The 24,896-nt window shown below is 46.0% G+C and overlaps 1 protein-coding gene and 2 long non-coding RNA genes across 4 annotated transcripts in view; 2 read left to right on the top strand and 1 right to left on the bottom strand.

Annotated features, from left to right (window-relative positions):
• The window catches only part of LOC309536595, a 157,374-nt gene that overhangs the window by 91,075 nt on the left and 41,403 nt on the right, over positions 1-24,896 (top strand). The window lies entirely within an intron of this gene.
• On the top strand, positions 3,095-21,890 carry SCNN1D (sodium channel epithelial 1 subunit delta). 2 transcript variants are annotated; one of them, XM_082230100.1, is made up of 13 exons: positions 3,095-3,103; positions 5,780-6,117; positions 6,855-7,074; positions 8,431-8,624; positions 12,159-12,262; positions 14,126-14,289; positions 15,482-15,580; positions 16,183-16,300; positions 17,068-17,158; positions 17,983-18,040; positions 18,701-18,756; positions 19,486-19,567; positions 20,810-21,890. In XM_082230100.1, exons 2-13 carry the CDS (start codon positions 5,783-5,785, stop codon positions 21,203-21,205), a joined length of 1,917 nt encoding a protein of 638 aa, XP_082086226.1. In that variant the 5' UTR covers positions 3,095-3,103; positions 5,780-5,782; the 3' UTR covers positions 21,206-21,890. The 2 variants fall into 2 exon arrangements, with proteins under 2 accessions (XP_082086226.1, XP_082086225.1); XM_082230099.1 differs by lacking the exon at positions 3,095-3,103 and adding an exon at positions 4,279-5,067.
• On the bottom strand, positions 19,947-24,714 carry LOC309536598. Its single transcript, XR_014221662.1, has 2 exons — positions 24,501-24,714; positions 19,947-20,058 (listed from the first exon to the last, which is right to left on the bottom strand). It is a non-coding gene; the product is annotated as an uncharacterized lncRNA (long non-coding RNA).

Below are 24,896 nucleotides of genomic sequence, written 5' to 3'. Positions count from 1 at the left end.
AGTAGTTTTAGATTCTGGAATTAACAGTCTTAACAGGGAGAAGTAAAGGTAAAGGGACCCCTGACCATTAGGTCCAGTTGTGGCCAACTCTGGGGTTGCGGCACTCATTTTGCTTTATTGGCCAAGGGAGCCAGGGTACAGCTTCCGGGTCATGTGGCCAGCATGACTAAGCCGCTTCTGGTGAACCAGAGCAGCGCACGGAAACCGAGTTTACCTTCCCGCCGGAACAGTACCTATGTATCTACCTGCACTTTGACGTGCTTTCGAACTGCTAGGTTGGCAGGAGCAGGGACCAAGGAACGGGAGCTCACCCCGTCGCCGGGATTCGAACTGCCGACCTTCTGATTGGCAAGTCCTAGGCTCTGTGGTTTAACCCACAGCGCCACCTGCATCCCAACAGGGAGAGGTAGCCCTCTTTAGATAGCTGTGTGCATTATTTCACTGCAAAATGTGGTCATCCAGCCTTGCTGTGTCCAGGGGAACTTCCTACTCATGTGAGGACCCCGACATATGGCCCAAACTCTGTCCCTGGCTGTGCCACTGCCTTCTCTGAGGCTGGTCTGCTTACTGTTGGGGATATTCCAGCTCTAGATTCCTTGCACTGGGCTAGATACGAGGCCTAAGACCCCCTTCCAACTTTACATTTCCAGAAAATAAGAACCATCCCTGGTAGATAAGGACAGCCGCAGGGCGTGTGTTGTATCAGGAGAGCACACACCTATTTGCCGAAGCACTTTTTGCTGATTTCATCATAACCTGCGATGACTGGATATGGAAAGGAGATTCCAGGCTTGATTCACAGTGATTTTGGCGATGCGGCATGTGGGATGCTACGCCGATTGAGCAACGGCCTATCCTTCCACAGCTAAACATGCTAGCATGACCAGTGAACTTTGCATGTTATTGCCACAAAGAAGAGTGAAGCATTGGGGTTTTCCCTGATGTAGACATCTGTGTGACTTGGAAGCTTGCATCACTTAGGCTGTGTACACATTATACATGTAAAACACATTCAACACCCCCATAAAGAATCATGAGGACTGTAGTTTCCCCACATGGGGTTATGATTCCCAGCACCCTTAATGAACTACAGTTCCCAGGATTTTCTTTTGGCAGGTGATTTAAATCTATGTTGTGCACACAGCCTTAGTCATTTCTTTGTTCCTTTGAATTCAGGCTCAACTGGGAATCTAAGCAAGGGCCAAATGGAGAGAAGCATAATCTGAGAAATGGAAATGCCTTTGGCAGCAAAACTCTTGAATTCGTGGGGAATAAAACAGGCAGGAAAGAGATGGTAATAGGATGGAGGGGAGAATCCAAGAGATCATCATTGATGAACTAGGAAAGTCATACATTAAATGTTGTATGGTTTCGAAACACTGCGAAATTTTTGAGAATTTTAAACATACTTTATGACATTGTCTGAATTGGCTTTGGTACAGAAGGGTGGTTTTTCCCACACTTCCCTTTCTACCCTTTATCCATGCCAGCCCCTCTTTCAGTTTCTCATTCTCTGAGTCTTGTGTTCAAATCTCCAAAACTCTGCAGTGATTATTTATTTATCTTTAAAGTCGGCCTTTCTGTGCAAAATTCTTACACTGTAGCTGCTCTTCTAGCCTGTTCTGCTTCCCATACAGATTACTACAAGCCATGTCCCCTAAGATAAAGCATTTATATACATCATCTTAATCACTATATGCATTTTTATGCACCAAATCCCCCTGAGATTAGATAGATAGATGATAGATAGATGATAGATGATAGATAGATAGATAGATAGATAGATAGATAGATGATAGATAGATAAATAGATAGATAAATAGATAGATAAATAGATAGATAGATAGATGATATAGAAGATATAATATATGGTTTATTTAGTTGGAGAACCTCATTGCAAAGTCAGAGGCGCACATTTTAAAGTATTGTTTAAGCGTGAATGTGTTAGGTTTGGATTAAAATCCTAACTGCACCATTTTTATATCCTCCTTCTCTCATGTCTACACTGTTGTTAAAGTGTTGCATTAAATAGCAAATGAACAGGACCCTTTGTTATTATTACCGGTTGTTGTTATTGTTGCTGCATGATATAGCGGAGATTGCAAAGGATCAGGCTGTAAGTTTGCTTTCCAGTCATATTTTGAGTGGCGTGACACTTGTTATACTATCACAATGTCCCTTGATTAAGCAATAAGTTTGTTTCTCAGTTGCTAATTGCATGGAAGCAACTTGGTATAGCTGACTCCTTAGTAATGAGACTCAGGAATCCTGTAGGTCCATCGGCACCTCGATTAAGTCTTGCGAAGCCCAAGAGCACGGCAATTAACATTAGTGATGTTTTAAAAATGAAAATGAGAAAAGAGTGCCGTGCTCAACTCTGGAGCATTTAATGTACTAGTGCTATGAGTGAAGTAAAGGTAAAGGTAAAGGTACCCCTGCCCGAACGGGCCAGTCTTGACAGACTCTGGGGTTTGTGCGCCCATCTCACATCTATAGGCCGGGGGCCAGCGCTGTCCGGAGACACTTCCGGGTCACGTGGCCAGCGTGACAAAGCTGCATCTGGCGAGCCAGCGCAGCACACAGAACGCCGTTTACCTTCCCGCTGGTAAGCGGTACCTATTTATCTACTTGCACCCGGGGGTGCTTTCGAACTGCTAGGTTGGCAGGCGCTGGGACCGAGCAGCGGGAGCGCACCCCGCCGCGGGGATTCGAACCGCCGACCTTTCGATCGGCAAGCCCTAGGCACTGAGGTTTTAACCCACAGCGCCACCCGCGTCCCATGAGTGAAGTAGGAAAAGCTTTAATTGTTCGCAGAGCAAAATACGGTAACTCAGGCAGGCTTTGAAAGAAGCTGAGCTTCTCTCAAAGTTATCTCTACAACCATAGGGACTAGAACCCTTTCCTGCCTAAAGGAAAGCTAGTCTTCTTCTCCAGACTCTAGAAAGAGCATTTGAAGAAAGAAGTAGAATTTTAGAGTTGGAAGGGTCCATGAGAAATCATCTACTCCAAGCCCACATTTAGACCAGAGTCCATGGATGTGGCTTGTGTAGCTTAGCAGCAGAACATCTCTTTTGAATGCAGAAGGTCCCAGATTCAATCTCTGGTAGGGGCTGCAAAAGTTTCTCACTCTGAAACCTTAGAGAGCCACTGCCAGTCTGTGCAGACAGTACTGAGCTAGAGGGACCAATGGTCTGACTCGGTATAATTTCCTACCACCCTTCTCCCTCAGGGGTTTAGCTTCCTCCCTGCAAGCAGAAAGTCCCAGGTTTGTTCCTCAGCATTTCTAAGTAGCATTGGGAAGGAAGGCCCGTCTGAACCCTTGGGGAACTGCTGCCAGCCAGTGTAGGCAATACTGAGCTCGATGCAGCAGGGATCTGACTCAGCAAAAGGCACCTTCCTGCATTTCTCTGTGCAGAGTTAGAAACTGCTGTTCAACACCATTCAGACGCAACCAGCAGAGGGCACCATCTTGCAAGGCCCTGACTCCTCTCCAGAGCCAACACTTCTGCAATGGGTGTATCTTGAGTACATATTATTAAGTTCTTTAATTGATGTACACAGTACTAAAACAAATCTTCCATTATTTAAAACAAAACAGCGCATTCCTGGCTGCTGAAAAAAAGGTCAGGGTTGAATCCATGCCAGTACTACTCAGAGTAGGCTCATTGGAGTTGAGGGACGTGACTAAGGGTTTATCCACACTTAGCTTTTGCCTCGCTCTTTCCAGGCACAGGCCCGAGCTTTCAAGCTTGGTGCATTGTTGGGTTTCCCCCACCCACCCAGACCTGGAGCTTTCCCCACGAAAACCCACTTGGTCAGGGCAAACGTTGATTTGGGTTTTCACAAGAAAAGCTCCAGAGCAAATGAGAAAGGTTGCGCCTGGAAGCAGCGGAGGTACAGTGGTGCCTCACAAGACGAAAATAATCCATTCTGTGATTCTCTTCGTCTAGCGGTTTTTTCGTCTTGCGAAGCTAGCCCATTGACGGATTAGCGGATTAGTGCTATTAGCGCTATTAGCGGCTTTTAGCGGCTTATCGGATCAGCTGATAAGCGGCTTAGCGGCTTAGAAAAAGGGGGGGAAGGGAAAAAAACCCGCAGGAACTCGCAATACATTTTCGTCTTGTGGAGCAAGCCCATAGGAGATTCGTTTTGCGAAGCACCTCCAAAACGGAAAACTCTGTCATCTAGCGAGTTTTCCGTCTTGCGAGGCATTCGTCTTGCGGGGCACCACTGTACTAGGTAAGTGTGGCTCCATTCATTTCCAACTAGTCTGTAACAGTTGAATCTATGTGAGATGTTTTAGCAGCTTAAGCTATCATCTATCTACCTGCACTATACATTCAATTTGCAACTGCAGGCGCACAAAATAAAAGTTATCTTGTCATTTAAAATTTAAAAGAGAGTGTAACTTTTATAGGAAGGGGAAGGGAACTAAGAAAAGGGTCAAACAACCCACAAATCTGGAGTTTAATTCCCACAGATAACAACCCTGGGTTGCCAGCCACAATATCGTAGCAGTGGTCCTGTAAGACAGACTGCGGTTTGTGGGGCAGTACCCTAAAGGACCAGTCTTCAATGCAGATAGCACCTGGCGCCTGACATTGAGCCATACATCCCTATACATTTCCGCAAACTGCTATTGCTGCATGATGACCCCGCCGCCCTTCCGCCAGCTCTCTTAAAGATCCTTGCTTAAGGTTCCTGCTACTCACCCTCTAGGTTTCGTAGATCTGAGACACGCCAGAAATACTATATCCATCGACCAGCTCAGGGCTGAAATCCAAATCTGGTATTGGGTCTTGCAATGGATGAATGTCCCTGTTGAATCGGGTTGTGATTCAGGCCTGTTGTTGAAACCTGGCACATGGCATAGGAGGTGCTCCAGGAAGTGATCCCTTGTGAATCAGATGCTGCCTGCTACTCATCCCTTTTGGAGATGTTGGGTCAGCACCCCCATTTGGAGCTCAGGGCTATAAGAGATGCTGTTTCCAGGGAGGCATAAGAAGGAAAGGGGAGACTCTGCCACAGTCCTGATGGGACATCTCCAAATCTTGGTCCCAGAGAGTGGTATGTTCTGCCCCTGTTGTCGGAGGCACTAAGTTGTCAGCAGAGAAGTCCTAATCAGAGTAGACACATTGAAATAAATGGGTGCCAGTTAGTCAAATCAGTTAATTTACACCCGTCCAAGTAGGACTAACATTGGCTATAACCAAGTGTGTATCTGAATAGCAGCTGTCGTTGAGAATTACAAGGGAGGAGTGTGCTGGGACATTCAGGTTCACAACGGACAACCAGTTGGTCACTGCGAGAAGCGGATGCTGGACTAGATGAGCCCATTGGCCTGATCCTGCAGGGTTCTCCTCAGTTTCTTACATTATATTTTGACTCTGAATGTCAGATCCTCCAGTCATCCTCAGAGCTGCCTTAGAACTTTAGTTCCAGACTGTTTTGGTTCAATTGAGTTGAACCTGCCTTGAGGCACTATCAACTTTTCATATATCTTATACTTAAATAACTTTTATTTATTATTATTATTATTATTATTATTATTATTATTATTATTATTATTACCAAACTCCTATCTGCATTCAGCCTGGGCTGAAATGCCCTCCCCATCACCTGCATTTAGCCACCCTATTTGAAAATGGCAGAATGTGGAGCACCTTTTTGGCTAAAATAAATTGCCTTGGAGTTGGGGGAATCAACTAATTGCTTAAGGGGAGCCTGGGTCTCTCTTGCTCATCCTAACTCCAAATTTCAAAACTTTCTATCTGTTTAGAGAATGGAAGAAGAAACACGGAAAGAGAAAGAGGTAGAAATGAAAAGGGAAGAGGATGATGCCCTCATTGCTTTCTACAGCTCCTTCAAGGACCTCTTTGAGTTCTTTTGCTTGAACACCACCATCCATGGCACCATCCGGCTGGTCTGCTCAAGTCGGAACAAGATGAAGACGGCCTTCTGGACCCTTCTCTTCCTCGCCAGCTTTGCCATGCTGTATTGGCAATTTGGGCTCCTCTTCAACCAGTACTGGCAATACCCAGTGGTCTTGTCCATTTCTGTCAAATCACAACAAACGATGTTTCCTGCCATCACGCTCTGCAATCTGAATCCATACAGGTACGGGTGGTTTTTTTGTATTTTTGAGGGGCTTCCTTTCGAATCATTGAAAAACTTCACTTGCAGGTTGAGAAGGGCTGGAATTTAGGGGATCGCTTATTTGTAGGGAGGGGCGAATTTGTCAAATTCAGTTCCTCCCCTTTTCTTAGGCTCCCTGTTTTCAGTCTTTCAAAACATAGATAGATAGTATTTTATTGCTTTGTCACCTGGGACAAGCAAAATCTAAAATACATTAAACGACAACAATAACAGCCAGTCTCTCCTTTCTTGGAAAAAATTGTAACAGCAGCTTAATGTTAGAACTGCTACTTAGAACAAATTTATGAAGCATAAATATGAAGCATATTAAAGTCTCTAGTCCAAAAAAGTCTCTCCAGTCGTTGGGAAGCTGACTGCTGCATCTCATATGGGAGATGATGGATGCTCGGTGTTGTCGAAGGATAAAGGACTCATATTGCCTCTGACCACCCTGATCTGGCAAGTCTATTCTTGGCCAGAGCTATGGACCATACCTGAACCTACCGTGCCTCCATTGACAGGCATATCTTTCTCCTGTTGTAAAAGTAAATGGAGCAATACATAGGGGAGACACACTTCAAGTTTTCTTAAGGTTCTGTGTTTCGCCTTCAGGGTTTCCCGGAGTGGCCTCTTTGATCAGGCTGTCCCTGCTGATTCCTTTGCATGGCTTGGTTCACGCTGATATTCAGAGCCCTTTGTCGTTTCTCTCATTTCCCCAGGATCAATCTAGTCAGCAAAAACATGGCCGAGCTGGATAATCTGGCCAGGGAAACCCTACACAACCTATACCCCTTCAGCATTCCGGCAAGCACTCTGGAAGACAACTCCAGTGTCAGTCTGGAGAACTGGACAAACAGTGAGGTCAACAGCTCCAGCTTCAAGCTAGATGACAGCATTGCTCTAGTGAAAATGGGCGGCGGCAAAGTGGGCTTCCGGCTGGTAAGTTGAACGGGGATTTCAATGGCCATTTTCAGTGGCCACCTCCCATTGACAATTGGTCTTCCTGAATTGGTTGCAGGCTGAGCCCAGCCACTCAGGGATCACAGAATGACAGGGAGGCTATCGTGACCCCATTGTTGTTGTTGTTGTTGTTGTTGTTGTTGTTGTTCTTGTTCTTGTTCTTGTTGTTACAATTTCTCAAATGCCCTTCACCCCAAGGTCCCAGGGCAACAATTAAAACACAACATGAATAATAACATTTGGGGGGGGGGTGTTTTAGGACCCACCTTATTTCGATGGTTGCAAGTTGTTTTTGATTGCTTTTAATTCTGTAACCCGCCCTCAGACCTTAGAGGGAAGGGTGGGTATGAAATAAATTATTAACATTAACATTATCATCAACATTATCATTATTAAGATACAGTGGTACCTTGGTTGTCAAACTTAATCTGTTCTGGGAGTCCATTTGACTCCTGGAACCGTTGAAAACCAAAGTGCAGCTCCCTGCACTCAATCAGAAGCCGCGGAAGCAGCATCAGACATTCGACTTCCGAAAAGCCTTCGCAAACCGGAACACTCACTTCCAGGTTTGTGGTGTTCAGGAGCTGATTTGTTTGGGAACCAAGCTGTTCGAGAACCAAGGTACCACTTTACATTGATATATAGTGGTACCTCGGGTTAAGTACTTAATTCGTTCCGGAGGTCCGTTCTTAACCTGAAACTGTTCTTAACCTGAAAGACCACTTTAGCTAATGGGGCCTCCCACTGCTGCCGCTGCGCGATTTCTGTTCTCATCCTGAAGCAAAGTTCTTAACCTGAGGTACTATTTCTGGGTTAGCGGAGTCTGTAACCTGAAGCGTATGTAACCCGAGGTACCACTGTACAATATTGAAAAACAGTTGAAAACAGCTTAGAATTACAGAAACAAGTCAGGTCCTAAAATATACGCCTTCAGAGTCCAAATCATGGTTAAGAGGTGCGTCTTCAGCATTCACCAAAAGCTGTATAATGAAGATACCAGATGCACCTCTGTGAAGGAGTTCCACAGCTCAGGGGCTGCCACAGGGAAGGCCCTCTCTCAGGCCAGCACATACACACTGAACCTCTGAGGTCATGGTGGCTGTGTGGTCAGAGGCAGCATGCTGGGGAGGAGCAGCTGGAGAGGACACTTGGCTTCCTGTTCTGCTTTCAGGCTACCTAGAGGCATCTGGTTGGCCACCAAGAGAAGACGGACCTTTGGCTTTGCTCTGCAGAGCTCCCTCTTCTGCGCTCTCTCTCTCTCCAGTTTCATGATCACTGCACAATTGTTTCTTCGGAGCTGAACCTCTCACTCCCCTAATTCTCTTCTTTCCTCAGTGTAACCAAACGGGTGGAGACTGCTACACCAAGATTTACTCCTCTGGAGTTGACGCTTTCCAGGAATGGTACAGTTTCCACTACATGAACATCATGTCCCAGATCCCACCCATCATTGACATCTCCAAGGACGACGACCACATCAACAACCTGGTCTACGCTTGCCAGTACGACGGATTGCCTTGCAAAGCTAGGTAACTCACGCAGCCACTGGGCCTGCTGGCCTGCTCAGTTGTAGAACCATACCATCTGAGAATCATTCCAGAGAGGGAGCTCACAGGCAGCCGCTGGTGGTCATCAATGGAAGCATTGCTCCTGCAAAAGAAGAATGTAGACTTGCATCCAATGCACAGACTTAGACCCATTGAAATGACTGAAATTCAGTCATGCCTAGGGCAGTTGCTAGGAATTTGTCTCCTGGTCCCCCAAGTCCTTGTCCAAAACTCTTAACCACTAGACCACACTAGTACTTATTTTTCCTCTGAGGAGCTCGAGGCAGTGCGGGTGCCCCTCTCCACATTATCCTCACAACAAGCCTGCGAGGCAGCTTCCAGACCAGGTTTTGAGCTCTACTCTCCGAAGGTCCAACCACTGCAGAGCACATGCACCCTCCAGTGTGGTGTAGTGGTTAAGAGCAGTGGACTCATAATCTGGGGAACAGGGTTCAATTCCCCACTCCTCCACATGCAGCTGCTGGGTGACCTTGGGCTAGTCACACTTCTCTGAAGTCTCTCAGCCCCACTCACCTCACAGAGTGTTTGTTGTGGGGGAGGAAGGGAAAGGAGACTGTTAGCTGCTTTGAGACTCCTTCGGGTAGTGATAAAGTGGGATATCAAATTCAAACTCTTCTTCACAGATAGAGGAGTTGCTCCCTTCCCCTCTATCCCATAGATTATCCTTTCTGCAGACCTTTTTTCCCAGTTCCTTTCTGCGGAACCGCCCTACAGTATTCCAAGGGCAGCCCCACCCTGACCTCCCGAGCCACCCTGTCTATTTCTATTCCCAGATCCCTCACAGAGAGGAGCTGGTTCGTTCAGGCACACAAGAGGGCGTTGGCGGCTCTTCTCCTTTCGGGATAATTTCAGGCTGCGGATGGGGAAGTTCCCTAGAATTGCCACAGACTCTCCCTGTCTCTCTTGAGGTGAAGGGCAGGTTGGCACCGGGTCCTCCCCGGCTTCTGTTTGCATACGGCGCAGCAAGGAGAACAATCTGATAAAGCCAGAGCAAACCTGCCCACACCCAGTGAAACGCTGCCTGTCTCAGGAGACATGCAGCAGCAGCATTATCCTCAGGGGCAGTGCAGGTACTTTGTGAAAGGAGCAGGGCAGGAAGTGCGAGAGAGGTGGAGGGTGGAGAGGGCAGGGAGGTGAACTCTGTTGCTATTGCCTTGGCCAAATGGGAGAGACAGTGTGGTGCAGTGGTTAGAGTGTCGGATTTGGGCCTGGGAAAGCAGGGATCTGATCCTCGCTTGGCCATGAAGTTGAGCCCAATCCCTAGAATCTTGGATGGCAAGCTCCCATCATCTTAGGTTCTATTGGCTGTGCTGGTGTTAGTCCTGCTCATGATGTTCTTGGCCATAACTGAGGGCTTATCCACACTTAGCTTTTGCCCTGCTCTTTCCAGGCAGAGGTCCATGCTATAACGATCTGTGTCCAAGAGGTTTCCGTGGGGCTATTTTGCTCCAAGCTTTTCCCACGAAAACCCATTCTTTAAAGTCGAATCGGAGCAAACATCAATTCAGGTTTCCCCACAGATTGACGTTTGCTCCTACTGAGCTTTAAAGAGCTGTTTTTCATGGGGAAAACTCCGAGGGCGGAAAAGACCCAGAGCTTTAAATCATGGACAGTGCCTGGAGAAAGCAGATGAAAGCCAAGCATGGATAAGCCCTAACTTAGGTTTGCTCCTTTCATCGGGCCTGTTCTGAGTTGAATTGAGTTGGAAGCAACCCTCTCTTCTCAAAGTGGCCAACCAGGTGTCTCTGTAAAGCCCACAAGCAGGACCAGAGCACAAAAGCAGCTCTCCCCTCCTGCAGTTCCCAGCCACCGGTATTCAGTGGCAGCTGAATATAGTAGCTGAACCTAAAAAGCCTTGGGCTGTAGGAAGGTCTTCACCTTCTCCTTCCACCATAAAGTTCATCATGGCGCCAGATGTCCCTCCTTGGCGAGGCAACTTCAGAAGCAGGGCACCCCAGCAAGAAAAGACCCTCTCCTTTGTGGGAGCAGAACTTCTATGGAAGGGATTGTCTCCACTCTTAGTCCCACTTAGAGTAAACCCACTGAAATCAATTCACCTCAGCCAGCCATGCCATTACTGTACTTTCAATGAGTTTCCTCCAAGAGGGGCTTAGATGGGAGAGATCTCAAGGTGCAAGCAGGCAATGTAAAGAAGGCATCAGTTTTGTGGATCAGACAGGAAGGCTGCCGGTGGCCTTACAAGACCTTTTACCTGTAAGAAGTCTCACTTCTGGAGACACCCTTCCCTTTGTACCACCTGCCAGTCCCCACGTGGCTTGGATGTGCTGCCATGAATTGACTTTTCACCATGGTGCTGTCGTGCAGCTGCTGGCTATCCTATTGCCTGGCCTTATCTCTTCTCTGTACAGTACAAGGTGTGACTGTACCAGTTGTTCCCTCGGTGGAGCCAAACTGGTCCCTGCCACCACCACCCCTTGGTCTGTTGTTGAAACAAGAAGCCGGCGGAGCTAACCACAAGGGCCCATCAAAACGCGTCGCCGATAATGAACCCAAGCAAACATTTGCTTAAGCGTTATCGGCTGGGACAAATTGCGGGTATTTGGCAGGCTCCTGTAAGTTTTAAGCAAACTTCCAGAGGGCGGAGCCTCTCTCGGTCTGCTGTACGATCCGCTCTTGTCCCAAGGCAAGATGACCTCACTCGTAAAAGTAACGGTCAGCTTTGGAATGCTGGTGTAATGTAGGGACATGTTTCAACATCCACACCTTCGAGGTTGGAAATATAAGGCCCATAAATGCCAGTTACTGGAAACCACAGGAGCTGTTCTGCTTTGGAGCTTCGCGTTGGGGCATCTGTTTGGCCACTGTGAGAACAGGATTCTGGACTATGAGTCATTGGCCTGATCCAAAAGGCTGTTCTTACGTTCCTAAGGTGTCAGTTGGATTGCCTTTATCTTATATTCCTTATATTTTATCCCTGTTCTTAAGCACTAGCTGCCCCCACTGCCAAATCCAAAATACCGCTGGTGAGGTGGGAAGGAGGATGCTTATCATCTGAGGCTGATAGTATTCATAAAGGTCCCCCTTTCTCTGAGATGGCTTTTGTGATGAAATGTTTCAGCATAGTCACATGGAACAAGATGGTTATCTCTCCATCTCACCATAGCCCCAGGGCTGTGAATAGTTAATGGGCACCCGCAGCAAAACATTTCAGTGTGGCATGCTCCTGTTCAGAGATCCAGCAAGCCATGCCCTTTCCAGGAGACTCCATTCTGTTCCATATCCTTTTTGAGGTCGTTGGTGAAGGCTGTAGAACAGGCATAGGCAAACTCGGCCCTCCCTTGGGGACTACAACTCCCATCACCCCTAGCTAACAGGACCAGTGGTCAGGGATGATGGGAGTTGTAGCCCCAAAGCATCTGGAGAGCTGAGGAACTGGAGAATGAAGTCCAGTGAACAAACGCTGGAAAGGAGAGAACAACAAAAAATGCTCATATTTGATTTTGACCATTCCCCCTTTTCCTTCCTTCACCACAGTGAAACTGAGCACTTTCATCACCCCGTCTATGGAAGCTGTTACACTTTTAATAAAGGCGGGACAGATGAGTTCTGGAAAGCTTTGAAGCCTGGAATTGTTTACGGTAAGAACGGAGAAAAAGAATGTGCAGGCAGATAAGTTTGACTATTGGTTGCTTGCAAGGGTTAGGCTGTGTGCAGAGCTCATTATGTTCCACAGACATGTTGCTTTAAACTACAGAGATAATTCTAGATGTTGTGTCCCCCCATGAGGCAATGAAGATCAGACACAGTTTGGTTCAGCTGCTGTACAGGCTGTGAACCAAGAGGGCAAAATTATCAGAAACGAAATTTTCACAGTCCAGCAGTTTCTGTGAGGGAAGGGGTAGCTGTCAGTTTGGCTGGGTGTGCATTTGCTTTCCAGCATACATAACCTGCCATTTTATTACTGTCTTCAGAGTGTGTCCTTAGAGTGAAAACAGATCCAGTTATGTCCCAAATCAGATCAGGGCTGTTACACTGGAAAATGGGTGGGTTAACCCTTTCCAGTAGGGTCATTTGCCTGATTAAAATAACCTTTGAAGCTGCTATTTGCCCAGCAGAGGGACAATATACGGGTATCATATGGGCACCTTTATGTCCCCTCCCCACAAAATTGATGCAAATAGCAGATCTGAGGAGTGATTTTTATCAAGAAAATGACCCAGGTATAAAAGCTTAACCTCTCTCCCATAATGTGCTGTTCCTAAGGGGAATGGTCAGGGAGGGAATGCGGGCAGGGTCAAACAATAGATGACCCTGAGGGGAACTAGAGGAAGAGATATTTGTAAAACAGCAAAACTGTGTTCTGGTTTTCATTGTTATAGCTTTCTCAACAGAAGTGCAATACCAAATTTTAAGATGGCATGCAGGCAAGCAGACTTCAAGCTGACAGGGACTAGTTTGATTTTTGCTGCCAGGGCAAGGTACACCCAATGGATCTAGGCCCAGAATGGCAGCTCAGGGGGGCAGAATGAGGAGAAGGTGGGGTCACCCTATAACATACTTAGAGCCTTCTGGATCAGGCCAGTGGCCCATCTAACTGTGGAGGCAGAGCATAGCCATTGTGGCTAATAACTTTTGATAGTCTTTTCCTCCACGAATCTCTCCAATCCTCTTTTGATACCATCCAAGTTGGTGCCTATCACTCCTTCAGTGATTTCTTAGTTTAACTGTGCATCACCCTGTAGGATAAGCTGAATATACGAAGGCAACTGAGCTATCATAAATCGAGGATTTTAGTACTTTAAAACAATACACAATACCAACTGTAAAACAATTCAAATGTATGATCTAAAGGGCAGGGCGAGAAAACACCAGCAATTTAAATGCGCACTGACATAAATGGTCTCTGGAGCTCTTAAGCTAGTAGACGATATTGAGCTAGCTAGCTAGATCAAAGGTCTGACTCTGTATAAGGCAGCTTCTTATGTAACTGACTTCAGGTGTGTTGTGGAAAGCTTCCCTGCCATCACCAATGTAAACTTCAACTGCTAGCCCAGCGGTCTTCTGCATATGGAGTGCATCATCTTATCCTTTGCCTCAGACGGCAAAATGTCTTGGGCTGGCCCTGAGTCATTCCTACACACTAGCGATGATGATATATGTGAGATCTTGTGCCCATGAGGGTGTCTCTGACATCATAGTGAGCCACACAGAAGCGATTCCTCTGTCGTGTGGGCAGCCGTTGCTTTCACAGCTGCTCATGGTTACCTCAGAGGCCAACTATGTAGGTGGAAATTTTGAACAGGGTTCGGCCCCCTCCCACCAGAGCAATCTTTGAGGGGCATGTGCAATAAAAAGAGCTTTGGTCACACGCTGATGCCATTTCCTGTTTAGCAACTGACTGATGTCACTTCCTGCTTGGACGGAGCTGTGCTTTGACGACGAATCCCTCTGCTTTTTCCTCGGAGGGTCCTTCTTACCTTCTTGTGTTTGTTTGGTGCCAGGTCTCTCCCTTATCCTCAAAGTGGAGCAAAAGGACCACATCCCGCTGCTGTCCACCAAGGCGGGCGTGAGGGTGATGATCCACAGCCACAACCAGACCGCGTTCTTAGAGCACGAGGGGTTTGATATTCGGCCGGGGATTCAAACCACCATCGGGATCACACAGGTGAGCACCGGGGGGTCTGAATGGGAAACAAGAAAAACCTTGGCATGTGTCATGTGTGGAGGAGGGAAAAACCTGAACACATTGCAGAGTTCCCAAAAATAGACCAGAGGCAATTGTACTTCATCCAACAGAGCTTTATTGCTCCGGAAGGCAAATGAGCATAATGGTCACAAATCCAATACATTCAGAATTGGCACTTTCCATAAGAAATCCAGTTGCAGCAGACTTCACTTAAACTTAACAAGAACTTATAATAAGACTGAACCTTAACACTAAGCGTACAGAACGCCACACCAGAACAAAGAGATAGAGTCAGCATGACCTTGACAGAAAGGAGAACAGAACCAGTTTAAACCAGCTGTACTCAGCTTCTCAGAAGGAATAACCCAAACAAGAACCTTCTGCCTGTTTCTTTCACATAGAAAGAAACCTTCCAGAACACTCTTGACCTAAGCAGAACAGGGAAGATCTCTACACATCAGATCAATACTTTTGTACTAAGAAATGTGGGGTGGCGGGGTGTCTGGGAGGCTTTCTGGCTGGAGGCAGAGCAGGGTAAAAGTGTTTTAATCAGCGGTTGGGAACCTCAGGCCCGGGAGCCAAATTCCTTCTGATCTGGCCCTTGGCACTCTCTTCCCAGGCCACACACCCCTCACCCTGATTCACATCCCTGCTTTTACCTGACTAAAAGCACCCTTGAACTCTGGTAGTGTCTCTTACTTGCCTGGATGGTGCATAGAGTGGGGTTTGTGTAAAAGTGTATATAAACTAGCGAAAGTAAACCTTGCATCCAATGCCACGCCCCCTTTTGGCTTTGTCCCCGCCCCCTGGAAGTTTGCCCAGAATGAATGCAGCCGTCGCTCTGAAAAAAGGTCCTCCCCTCCCCATCCCTGATGTTTTGAACTGGCATTCCAAATGGGGTTTTTGTTGCAATCCCAATTTGGGGGAATGTCAAAATGTTTGGGCTCTCCGAGTTCCACCCCACCAAACCTGCTGGGCACCAGCCACCACCAGACAGTTGACTTTCAATAACTAGCGACAGGCAATTGCAAGGGCCTCCTGTGGGGCTGATGTTGCTTTAGTGGTGGAGAGGGGAGAGATTCTTCCAGGTTTAGCTTCTTTATGTTGAATTGATTCTGGCCTGTATGCTAAACTCCAAGTGATATGCTCTTTCCTCCCTCCAACTACGCAGGACGAGGTGACTCGCTTAGGCGGAAATTATGGCACATGTACAAAGGACGGCGATGATGTGGCTGTCAAGCTCATATACAACAGCACATACACGCAGCAGGTACAGCTAAAACAGAGGCTTTGTTTTCCCACTTTATTCATTTCTGCCTTTTTAAGATCCTTACCCTTCCCATGTGTTGGATCGCTCAAATAATTAGAGCAACCAGCTCACTGTCAAAGATCTGCCCAGTTAATTCAAATCAGGGTGTGAAATTCAGGCTAAGGAAAAGACGGTATAAATTTGATCTGGTTTCAATCTTAAGGCAAACCTACCTAATTTTTTGCAGTTTTCAAACTGACGAGCTAAGCTAAAAAGGCAGGCATCCTTCAGAATTTGCCCCATTCCAAATTGTGCAGTGCAATTCTGCAGCCATGTAATGTGTGCAAAGATTTACAGAGGCAAAGTTTCCATAAAAACACATGTGTTACTGCAAATACCAAGCAAGCATGCATTCTATTGGGGAAATTGCTTTGCAGTGGTGTGTTTGGCTCTTCTCCTTCACCGTGAGTGGCAAAATGAATTGGGATAGCCCTTCCCATTAAATTAACACCTATCTACCCCACTAGCGGATCTGAAGCGAAAGGCTTGAGGCACCAGAAAAAATTGACTTACAACACTTTCTGTTTTGTTCTGTCTCCCCACACCATTTCACTGCCCCACAGGCTTGCTTGCATTCATGTTTCCAGAGGAAAATGATTGAAGACTGTGGTTGTGGGTACTATTACTACCCACTGCCTCCAGGAACGGAGTACTGCAACTATAACAAGCATCGTAATTGGGGTAAGGAGAAGCCACCCACACACACACACACACACACACACACGTGGTTAAATGTATTCAGAATGACTTGATTTGGCCAATGGCACAGAGTCTATATGTAGCCTGGCTAGCTGTTTCTCCATGACAGCCAATGTGGTGCCTGCAAACGTTGCTAGACTCCAGCACCCATCATTCTTGTCCATTGGCCACATTGGCTGGGGCTGATGGGAGTTCCAACAAAATTGAGAGGGCACTATGTTGGCTACCTCCTGGCATACCTGAACTAGGGTGGATGCTTATACAACAAGAGAGAGGGGAGAGAGAGAGAGAGAGAGAGAGAGAGAGAGAGAGAGAGAGAGAGAGAGAAAGAAAGAAAGAAAGAAAGAAAGAACACCAAAGAGGACACATAATGTGAATACTTTGTATGAGCTGACTCGGGATAGGGAATCCACAGTCTGATCCTCGGGATTCTCCCTACATCATTCAAGCAAAGCATGTTCAGTTAGGAGAAGGAAGTGCTGAGCAAACTGTATTCAGCTGAAAACAGGAAGTGACAGCCAAACCACTAAATTGGAAACAGGAAGTGCTAATCAAAGTAGGTTCAATTTGAAGCAGGAAGTACCACTCAAACTAAGTTCAGCTGCAAACAGGAAATGTTGATCAGACCATGTTGAGGGTTGGTTGAGACAAGGACCCTTCATGATGGCAGAACAGGACTGTCTTCAATTATTTGCCTGTGGCAGCTGCATCCTATTGAACTTGTTCCTCTTATTTTCCCCCTCCTGTAGGTCATTGCTTCTATCTCCTGTACAATCGCATGTACAATCAGGATGCCACTGATACCGAATCCTGTTTTGACAAATGCCACAGACCATGCAAGTGAGTAGCAAAGGCATTTGACGCATTCGAATGGTAGCAGGGTCAAGCTTAGCATGGACCAGATATGTGCCTTTTCATTGACTGGCCCACTAGATATCTACCTCCTCTCCTCATTCTCTTTTGAGTCATACATGCAGGCCCCACTATTGGTCTGCTTGTTATGCGAAGATTCACTTATCCAAACGCAAAAAAAATTGCCCAAACCTTGCTACATGCTCAGCTGATTCAGATATCCAAACAGCCAGAGTCTGCCCACTTCCATACTTGTTTATGCTTTGCTGGTCAGCAGCAACCATTTTCAGGCAGAAACCATGGAGAAAAGGAATGGGGAGAGAGATCGGATAAATCAGGGAGCAGGAGAGTTCGAACAAACCAGTTTTTCCTTTGTCCCTCTCTTGCTGGTTGGCTGCAGCCATTTAAGGAAGAAACCATGGTGGGAGGGTGGAGGAAAATCATGGATCAGAAATGTTCGCCTAGGAAATAATGGAAACTGTCATCTTGTTAGCTGAATGGTCGCCTAACGAACAATTTCCAGGGAACACACTGTGTTCAGTAAGTGCGACCTGCATGTAGATCACCCAAGGGTGCATACGGGCATCCAGGCATTACAGCCTTTTCAGGCTAGTGGACACTTTGGGAATGTTGAGAATGTACTGTGGGTTCCAGTCACCAACTGGCTGCCATGGGGGTGTGACATGACATAAAATGGCCGCCACATCTCAAAGGAAAGAAAAGGAGGCGGGACCATAAAATGTTCACTGTAGCTTTTGTTCTGATGCAGCAGGGATCCTCGTAACCTTTTTACATTCTTGTCTTCTTGGCAGAGAGACTTGGTACAAACTTGCAGCAGGATATGCAAAGTGGCCCTCGACCAAATCTGAGGTAAAGTATAACCTATGTGGAGTTCAGAGTGGGGGAGGATGCTAAATTTTCAATGTTCTCCCAAGCTGGCTAATGATAGTCACTTACCAATCAGGGAGCCTGCTGCAGTGAACATACAACCAATCAGGGAGCCAGTCACCTATGGTATGTGCTCCTACTAGGAGGAGAATTTAACTGTTTCTTCTGCCTCCTTAAACATCTGATAGGGTGCAACAGATCCTCCATAGTGATGTCAAATCCCCTTTTCTAAAAAAATGAGAGCAAAGAAAATATATTAAGCATATTGATGAAACTTCTAAGCGCAAACAAAAAGTTTTGAATGCTCAATATATTTTTAAAAACCTGATAGTCACATTACTTCTGCCTCGCTTGTATGTATCCGTTTTTATTATTACAATTTGCCAACTACTCTGCTGCACAGTGCTTCTCTGCCTTTAACAGCAGCTTGACCCAAAGGCCTTCATAGGTGGTCATTTTTATCCCAATGGCATGTTAAGCTTCACTGCAAAGCAAGCTTCCGTTAAGAGCCGAAGAGCAAGCCCAGCTGATATTTTGGACAGATGGCAGCTCCCCTATGCCATCCTTGGCACAATGCCACTTGAACCATCTGCTGCGTCTGCTTCCATATTTTGAACCCTGTTCCTGTGTCTTTCTTTTTAGAAATGGATTCACAAAGCTTTGGAAGCCCAGAACAGATACAATGTCACCGGCAACAGGTTAGTCATAAGTTGTTTTTTCTACCGGGGTGTATGTGCTGCTGCTGCTGCTGCTGCTGCTGTCAAATCCTTGTCTTTCACCATAAATGCAAGATTATTCGGCAACGGTCTTCAGAACTGGCATCTATGGTGAAGTGCTAAATTTTGAAGCGTAGGAGCTGTAGTCCACTTACATGGCACTATACCAAATTTATTTTGATCAGTCCTGTCCGTAGTTAGCTGGGGAGGGTGCACCGTGGCATTCACTGGTCCTTGCTTCTGACTGTACCAGTTCAGTTTGCATTTTAACTAAAGGTCCTCAACCATCTGGAGCAAAGGAGCACACAGAGTGAGGTTGTTTGGTCCACCTAACTCAGTGTTGCCTACACTGACTGGCAGTGTCTCTCCACAATTTTCTCAAAAGTTCCCGCAATCAAATTTACACTGGACAGTTATCTTGGAGTGGATGTTTTGGATAGTTTTTATACATAGCTGACAGATGGAGAATTTGAAGTTCTCTTTTTTCCTCCTCTTGCTTTTTTCTTCCCCCTTTTCTTATTTCTTTTCTTCATTTCGGTTTGTTTTTATTTAGATTAGTGGGTTTTTTAAAAAAAAAAAAACTTTGATAAAACGATACTGTATATTTGATATTAACCTTCATGTATTTTCTTTTAAACTGTAATAAAATGTATTGGGGGGGTGGACAAATTTACACTGGACTAACTCGATCTCGACGCTCTCTTTCCTCAGTTTCAGAAAAGATATTGCCAAGGTGAACATTTACTACGAGCGACTAAACTACAATTCTTGGGATGAATCTCCTGAATATACAGTAAGTTGAAGTTGTGTGTTTATTCGGCCTACATTAACTTTAGTTAGTCATGTTCATTCACTTGAAATGGGTTTACTCTGAGTATAGCTAAGTGACTGCTACCAAGTATCTACTCAGAAGTAAGTCCATTTAAATTCATTGGGGCATACTCCCCAAATTCATTGGGTAAGTGGGGTTCGGATCACCACCTTTATCATGAGTTAATGACCACTGGTTTCCATGGCAACCAGCTGCAGCTAACAATAGGCACCCATAGTATTCATGCTTACCTGGAAGTAAGTCCCATTGAACCCAATTACTGTGCTAGTGAGCAAGCATGCAGAGAATTATGCTGTCAACTTGGATCCAACCCAACTTAAACAGCAGTTAGAAACAACTATTACCAAAGAAAGAAATTCATTTCTATTTGCATCTTGTTCTTCGGCTAAACAAATTCTCCCGGAGCAGCTTAGAATGATCAGGAATCAGACGCCACTCCCTTGTCTTAGAATCTAAAAATTATAACAGAAGGGGAAATGAGATTAGGAGGGAGGAGAGAAAAAACATACATAATGTTCTTAGCCTTTATAAGTTCTTTGAAACTGATAGCAGAGGCCACATAAAGTTGCCCTTCCGCAAACAAATCCGTAAGGAAGACAAGCAGCAATTACAAATGAAATAAAACTAGGAACAGAAAGGAAGGAGAACTCGGCAGGTAAACGAAGATATTTGCGGAAGAGAAACACATTCTATCCATCTAAGTCATACTCAGAGTAGATGCACAAAAATTAATGGCCATGACTAAGTTAGATCCATAAACGTTGATGGGTTGACTCCATGTGGGATATTAATGTTGGCTGCAACATATAGGGTCACAGCAGTGTTTAACCTGGGGCTGGGGCAGCTAAAGTCCAGGGGCCAAGTGTGGCCCCCCAGGCCTCTCCATCTGGCCCTAGGAACCTTTCCCAGGCCACTCCCTTCCCCAGCCCTACTTCACACCCTCCCTGAGTGCTTTGGCCTGGCTGGAATGTGTCCTTTAACTCTGATCACGTCTCTTGCTTTCCTGGATAGAGGATTGAGAGAGGTTCTGGTGTGTGTGTGTAGAAAGTAGTCTACTGGTACAAAAGGTAAAATTGACATTTGTTGCTACACCCATTTATGCCTCTGGTCCTCCTACCACTGGCATGCGGCTCCCCAGAAGGCTATGTGGCCCTCACTCTGCAAAGGACTGTGGTCTAATCAGATGATCTATGTTTTCCCTAGGAATCCCAGATGATGTCCAACATGGGAAGCAACTGGAGTCTCTGGTTTGGGTCATCGGTGCTGTCAGTGGTGGAGCTGCTGGAGTTCCTCGTGGATGCCGCCATCTTGTCTCTCATCTTCCTCTACCGTCAGTTCACGGCCAAGAGGACGCATAAGGTGTCTCGACCCCCCAACATCCCGAGCATAAGCTTGACTTTGGAGAAGTACCGCTATGTGGAGGAAGGCCTGGCCAGCACCCAGGATGTGACAAAACCTTACGCCAGTGATGGCACTGGCACCCCATGCCAAGACACAAAATATAGCACATACCAGATGCCTGAGCTCTACCCAAGTGTGGTGCTGAATGGATTCAAGCACCGGAAAGAGCATAGCGTAGATATGCGCCTCAACAGCTAATGGCGTCCAAAGAGAATGGATCTTGGAGAACTCCAAACCTACCTTCATACCTTTGAAGAAGACTTGCTTTTGTGGAGAATTGTGGCCAGTACAGTTGTGACTGCTGACCCAGAAATGCTGGCTCAGAAGTGCTGGACTGATGGGGCCCAGCCTCCAAAAGGAGACTGAGCCTGTGACTTTTCTCTTCTGAACCTCCTCGGACAGTTCTGTGGCAAACAAGATGGAGCCCAGGGAAGCGAGGTTTTCCACTCCGGGACTTGGGATCAGATTTGCAATGCGTTCCGTTAATGAGGGAGGTGTCCGAACGAAGCTCAGGCAAACACTGACGATTACTTTCTGACTGGTTCCTTGATTGACTTGAAGACCCCTTTCCCCCCCCCCTCATGTTATTTGTTCCTCGGTATTCTTTTCAGAGATGACTGACCTGTGGCCTCCTTATAAGAGAAGCCTATTTTTTTTATTTTCGTGTTTTCATCTGAGGGAAGAGGAAAGCTAGAGAGTGACTGGCGGTTATCCAGTTCCCTATAAAAAGCCACAACCATAGCTTCCCGCTGAAGCTCTCCTGAGGGAACCAGATTCAACTGGGCATCCCTGGGCAAAGAGGCTGGACCGTCAACATTTCACAGGTGTCTTCGAGTTAAATGTTAAACAGCCCACACATTAAAAAATGTGTCTAGCGAACATTTATGAGGCTATGTTCTCTTCCGTCTGTGTTAACAGTGCCTCTGGCATCCCAGAGGGATGCAATGAATACTTGACCGTGCTGATTGTAATGCCCACGGTATCTCTTCTGTTTGACAGGTAGTTTTTTCCTGTTTGAGCTCTGAAATCCGTGGCAAGGAACGTGTTTTTAATTATGATTGCGTGCTGCCTCTGTTAAAATGTGAAGTTCAGGGTTTATAAGCTGAGTTCTCGAACGAGAAGAAGAAAAACAGTAGCTTGCATGGAGCAGGATAGGTGCCCAAGAACCCCCAGTGTCTAGCCTAGCAACTGCCTGTACTCAGGTTACAGCCTCCCCCTTCGGGTGGCAAAGGAACAACACTATGCAAAGTCAGCTTTTTTGAGTGGCTGGCAGTGCGACAGCTTCTGATTGGCCGTTCTTCACTCAGGAAATTAGTTACAGGGCACTTTTAAATATTACATTTTATTGGCGAATTTGGAAGCCAATATCAACTTTTCAAATGGATTTCTTTACCTATTGCCCCTCTTCAGACCTCAAAATCCAACCATGTCCATAATGGCTGCTGTTCTTTTTAAAGTAAACGGATATATACTTGCAAGCACATTGAACTTTTGCTTTACACAAAATGTGCCAGATTTCTCCTTTGCATAATGGTTTCTGGATTTAAAAAAAAGAGAAATGTTCCAACTGTATTCAGAAGATTGCTTTGTCATAATGGACATCCTGAAATCCTGAACTATAAAATATTTAGTTTTATATAGCAAATAGATGTCTGGATGTACCAGAAAGCTTTATTGATGATCACCAGAGCTCAGGGCTGTACCACACTTTATGCATTCAGGGGTCATTCAGTCATCCCTGTTCATCACTTGAAGTTTGCCATGCCAAGTGGCAAATTACCTGCCTGAGCCTTTCTGAGATTGCATGCCCACAGAGCAATCTGAGCTGGGGGGCACCGCTATGCTGTGTTAGTCCTCAAATGATAAACATGTCTCTCTGAATAAGTCCAAGTAGCATTGTTTAAGCAAGGGGGAGTTGGAATCTATCCCCACACTGTTGGGATCACTATGGGTCCGACTAAGCCCCATGCAGAGAAGACCCATTGAATTTTATGAATCTAAATTAGTCGTGTCCATTAACCTCAGTAGTATGGCTAGTGTTGGATAAAGGTAAAGGTAAAGGTACCCCTGCCCGAGCGGGCCAGTCTTGACAGACTCTGGGGTTTGTGCGCCCATCTCACATCTATAGGCCGGGGGCCAGCGCTGTCCGGAGACACTTCCGGGTCACGTGGCCAGCGTGACAAAGCTGCATCTGGCGAGCCAGCGCAGCACACGGAACGCCGTTTACCTTCCCGCTGGTAAGCGGTACCTATTTATCTACTTGCACCCGGGGGTGCTTTCGAACTGCTAGGTTGGCAGGCGCTGGGACCGAGCAGCGGGAGCGCACCCCGCCGCGGGGATTCGAACCGCCGACTTTTCGATCGGCAAGCCCTAGGCACTGAGGCTTTTACCCACAGTGCCACCCGCTGTTGGATAGAATCCTGTAAATATCTATATATCTATTATTTTCTATGAATGAAATATGTACTGTATATCCATTTGCCTTGCTGTTGAATTCTATGATGGTTGGATGCAGATGCATTTTGAAGGAGAATATTTGACTGTTAATTTATTTCGAGTGTGTGCATGTATGAGAGGGAAAGGGGGCAGAATTATGGAAAGTGACCTCTTTTTGTGGCTGTAACTTAATAATTTATTGTGCTCCTATTTTGTCCTCACCCCCTACCCCTTTGCCTTCTTGAAGGTTAAAAAGAGCAAAACTATGCAATCTGCACTGGTTGTTTTGTAATCTTTCTGTAATAAAATGCTGCAGGTGTCTTTTCATACTGACTAGCATCTTTTATTTGGGGTTTGAAATTTCTTGGGGTAAACTGAGATGAAGCTCATCATGCTAAGGGGAGCACGGCGCAATTTGTCCCCACTGCTGATTATTCCCTAGTGGGGTGGGAGCCCAAAAAGTAGGTGGAGCCAGAGCCAACGATTGGCTGAGTAAGAGCCAATAGCAGGCAGCACCAAGTCGTTGTACTTTTGTCCCCATCCTCCTTCCTGCCGAGTTCTACAAGGGACAACACCTGAGACTCAGGTGGAGGAAGGTGACAGTCAGGGCCTCACCGTGAACTGGATGTAAATAAGTCAGGTGGAGTTGGAGGAATCCAGTTGAGTTTGATGGGGCAGTGGCCCATTTGCCTTAATGGACCTGCCCCTACAGCCTGGAAGAGCCATGATGGCTTGGATATCTAATTATCGCTCAAATGGAAATCACCAGAGCTTGGGTCATTCAGATTTAAAAGCAACTAGTTCAACTTCCCCCTGTCCGAAAAGCCACTGGCTCCAGTTCACCTTCATTCTTTCACAAAACAAACGGGTTCCATCCAAACTCATCCAAATGAAAGAGGAAGAAGAAGTAGAAGAAGATAATTCAGAATATTATGAGCTGCTGCACTTCAGTAGACGGTCCAAAATTGGACCCACATATAAGTAATAAGATGGCTGACAGAAAGTCATCCACTGATATTTTCCCCATAATTGTATTTCCATACAAGAAAAGCCTTACCCGGCTGAATTTATACCATCCAAGGCATCTGTCACTTTGTTTTTGTGCTTCTCGCTGCAAGATGCTCCTGTTGGAAAGGAGAAAGAAAACACAGGAAATGCCTCACATTCCTTCCTTTTAGTTACTTGGCAAAAGCGGTTAAGTGACTAAGTATCCTTAGCAGCAGCAATGCCATTGTATCTGCCTAAGAAGCCGTAGAACATTGCCTTCACCTTTTGCTTTCTTACTTTCTTTATAAATACCAAGTTTTTCCTTTAAAAAAAGCAAGCAAGCAAATATTCTGGGCTTCCTGCATTGCAGGTGGGAGTGAGGAGAGATGAATATGAACTAGAAATTGTTTTAAGTTCTACCCCAAAATAAACTTAATTCGCATTTACTTCAGCAGGGAATTATGAA

Source organism: Podarcis vaucheri (assembly GCF_965113315.1).
Source record: "Podarcis vaucheri genome assembly, chromosome: 7".
NCBI lineage: Eukaryota > Metazoa > Chordata > Lepidosauria > Squamata > Lacertidae > Podarcis > Podarcis vaucheri.
The sequence above is the reverse complement of the archived record's forward strand: the minus strand, read 5'-3'. Positions and strand labels throughout refer to the sequence as shown.

Coding starts and splice junctions, on each gene's coding strand:
- SCNN1D (XM_082230100.1), top strand. CDS start 5,783: ATGGAAGAAGAAACACGGAAAGAGAAAGAGGTAGAAATGAAAAGGGAA. Junction 7,075..8,430: donor GCAAAGTGGGCTTCCGGCTG/GTAAGTTGAACG, acceptor TTCTTTCCTCAG/TGTAACCAAACGGGTGGAGA. Junction 12,263..14,125: donor GAAGCCTGGAATTGTTTACG/GTAAGAACGGAG, acceptor GTTTGGTGCCAG/GTCTCTCCCTTATCCTCAAA.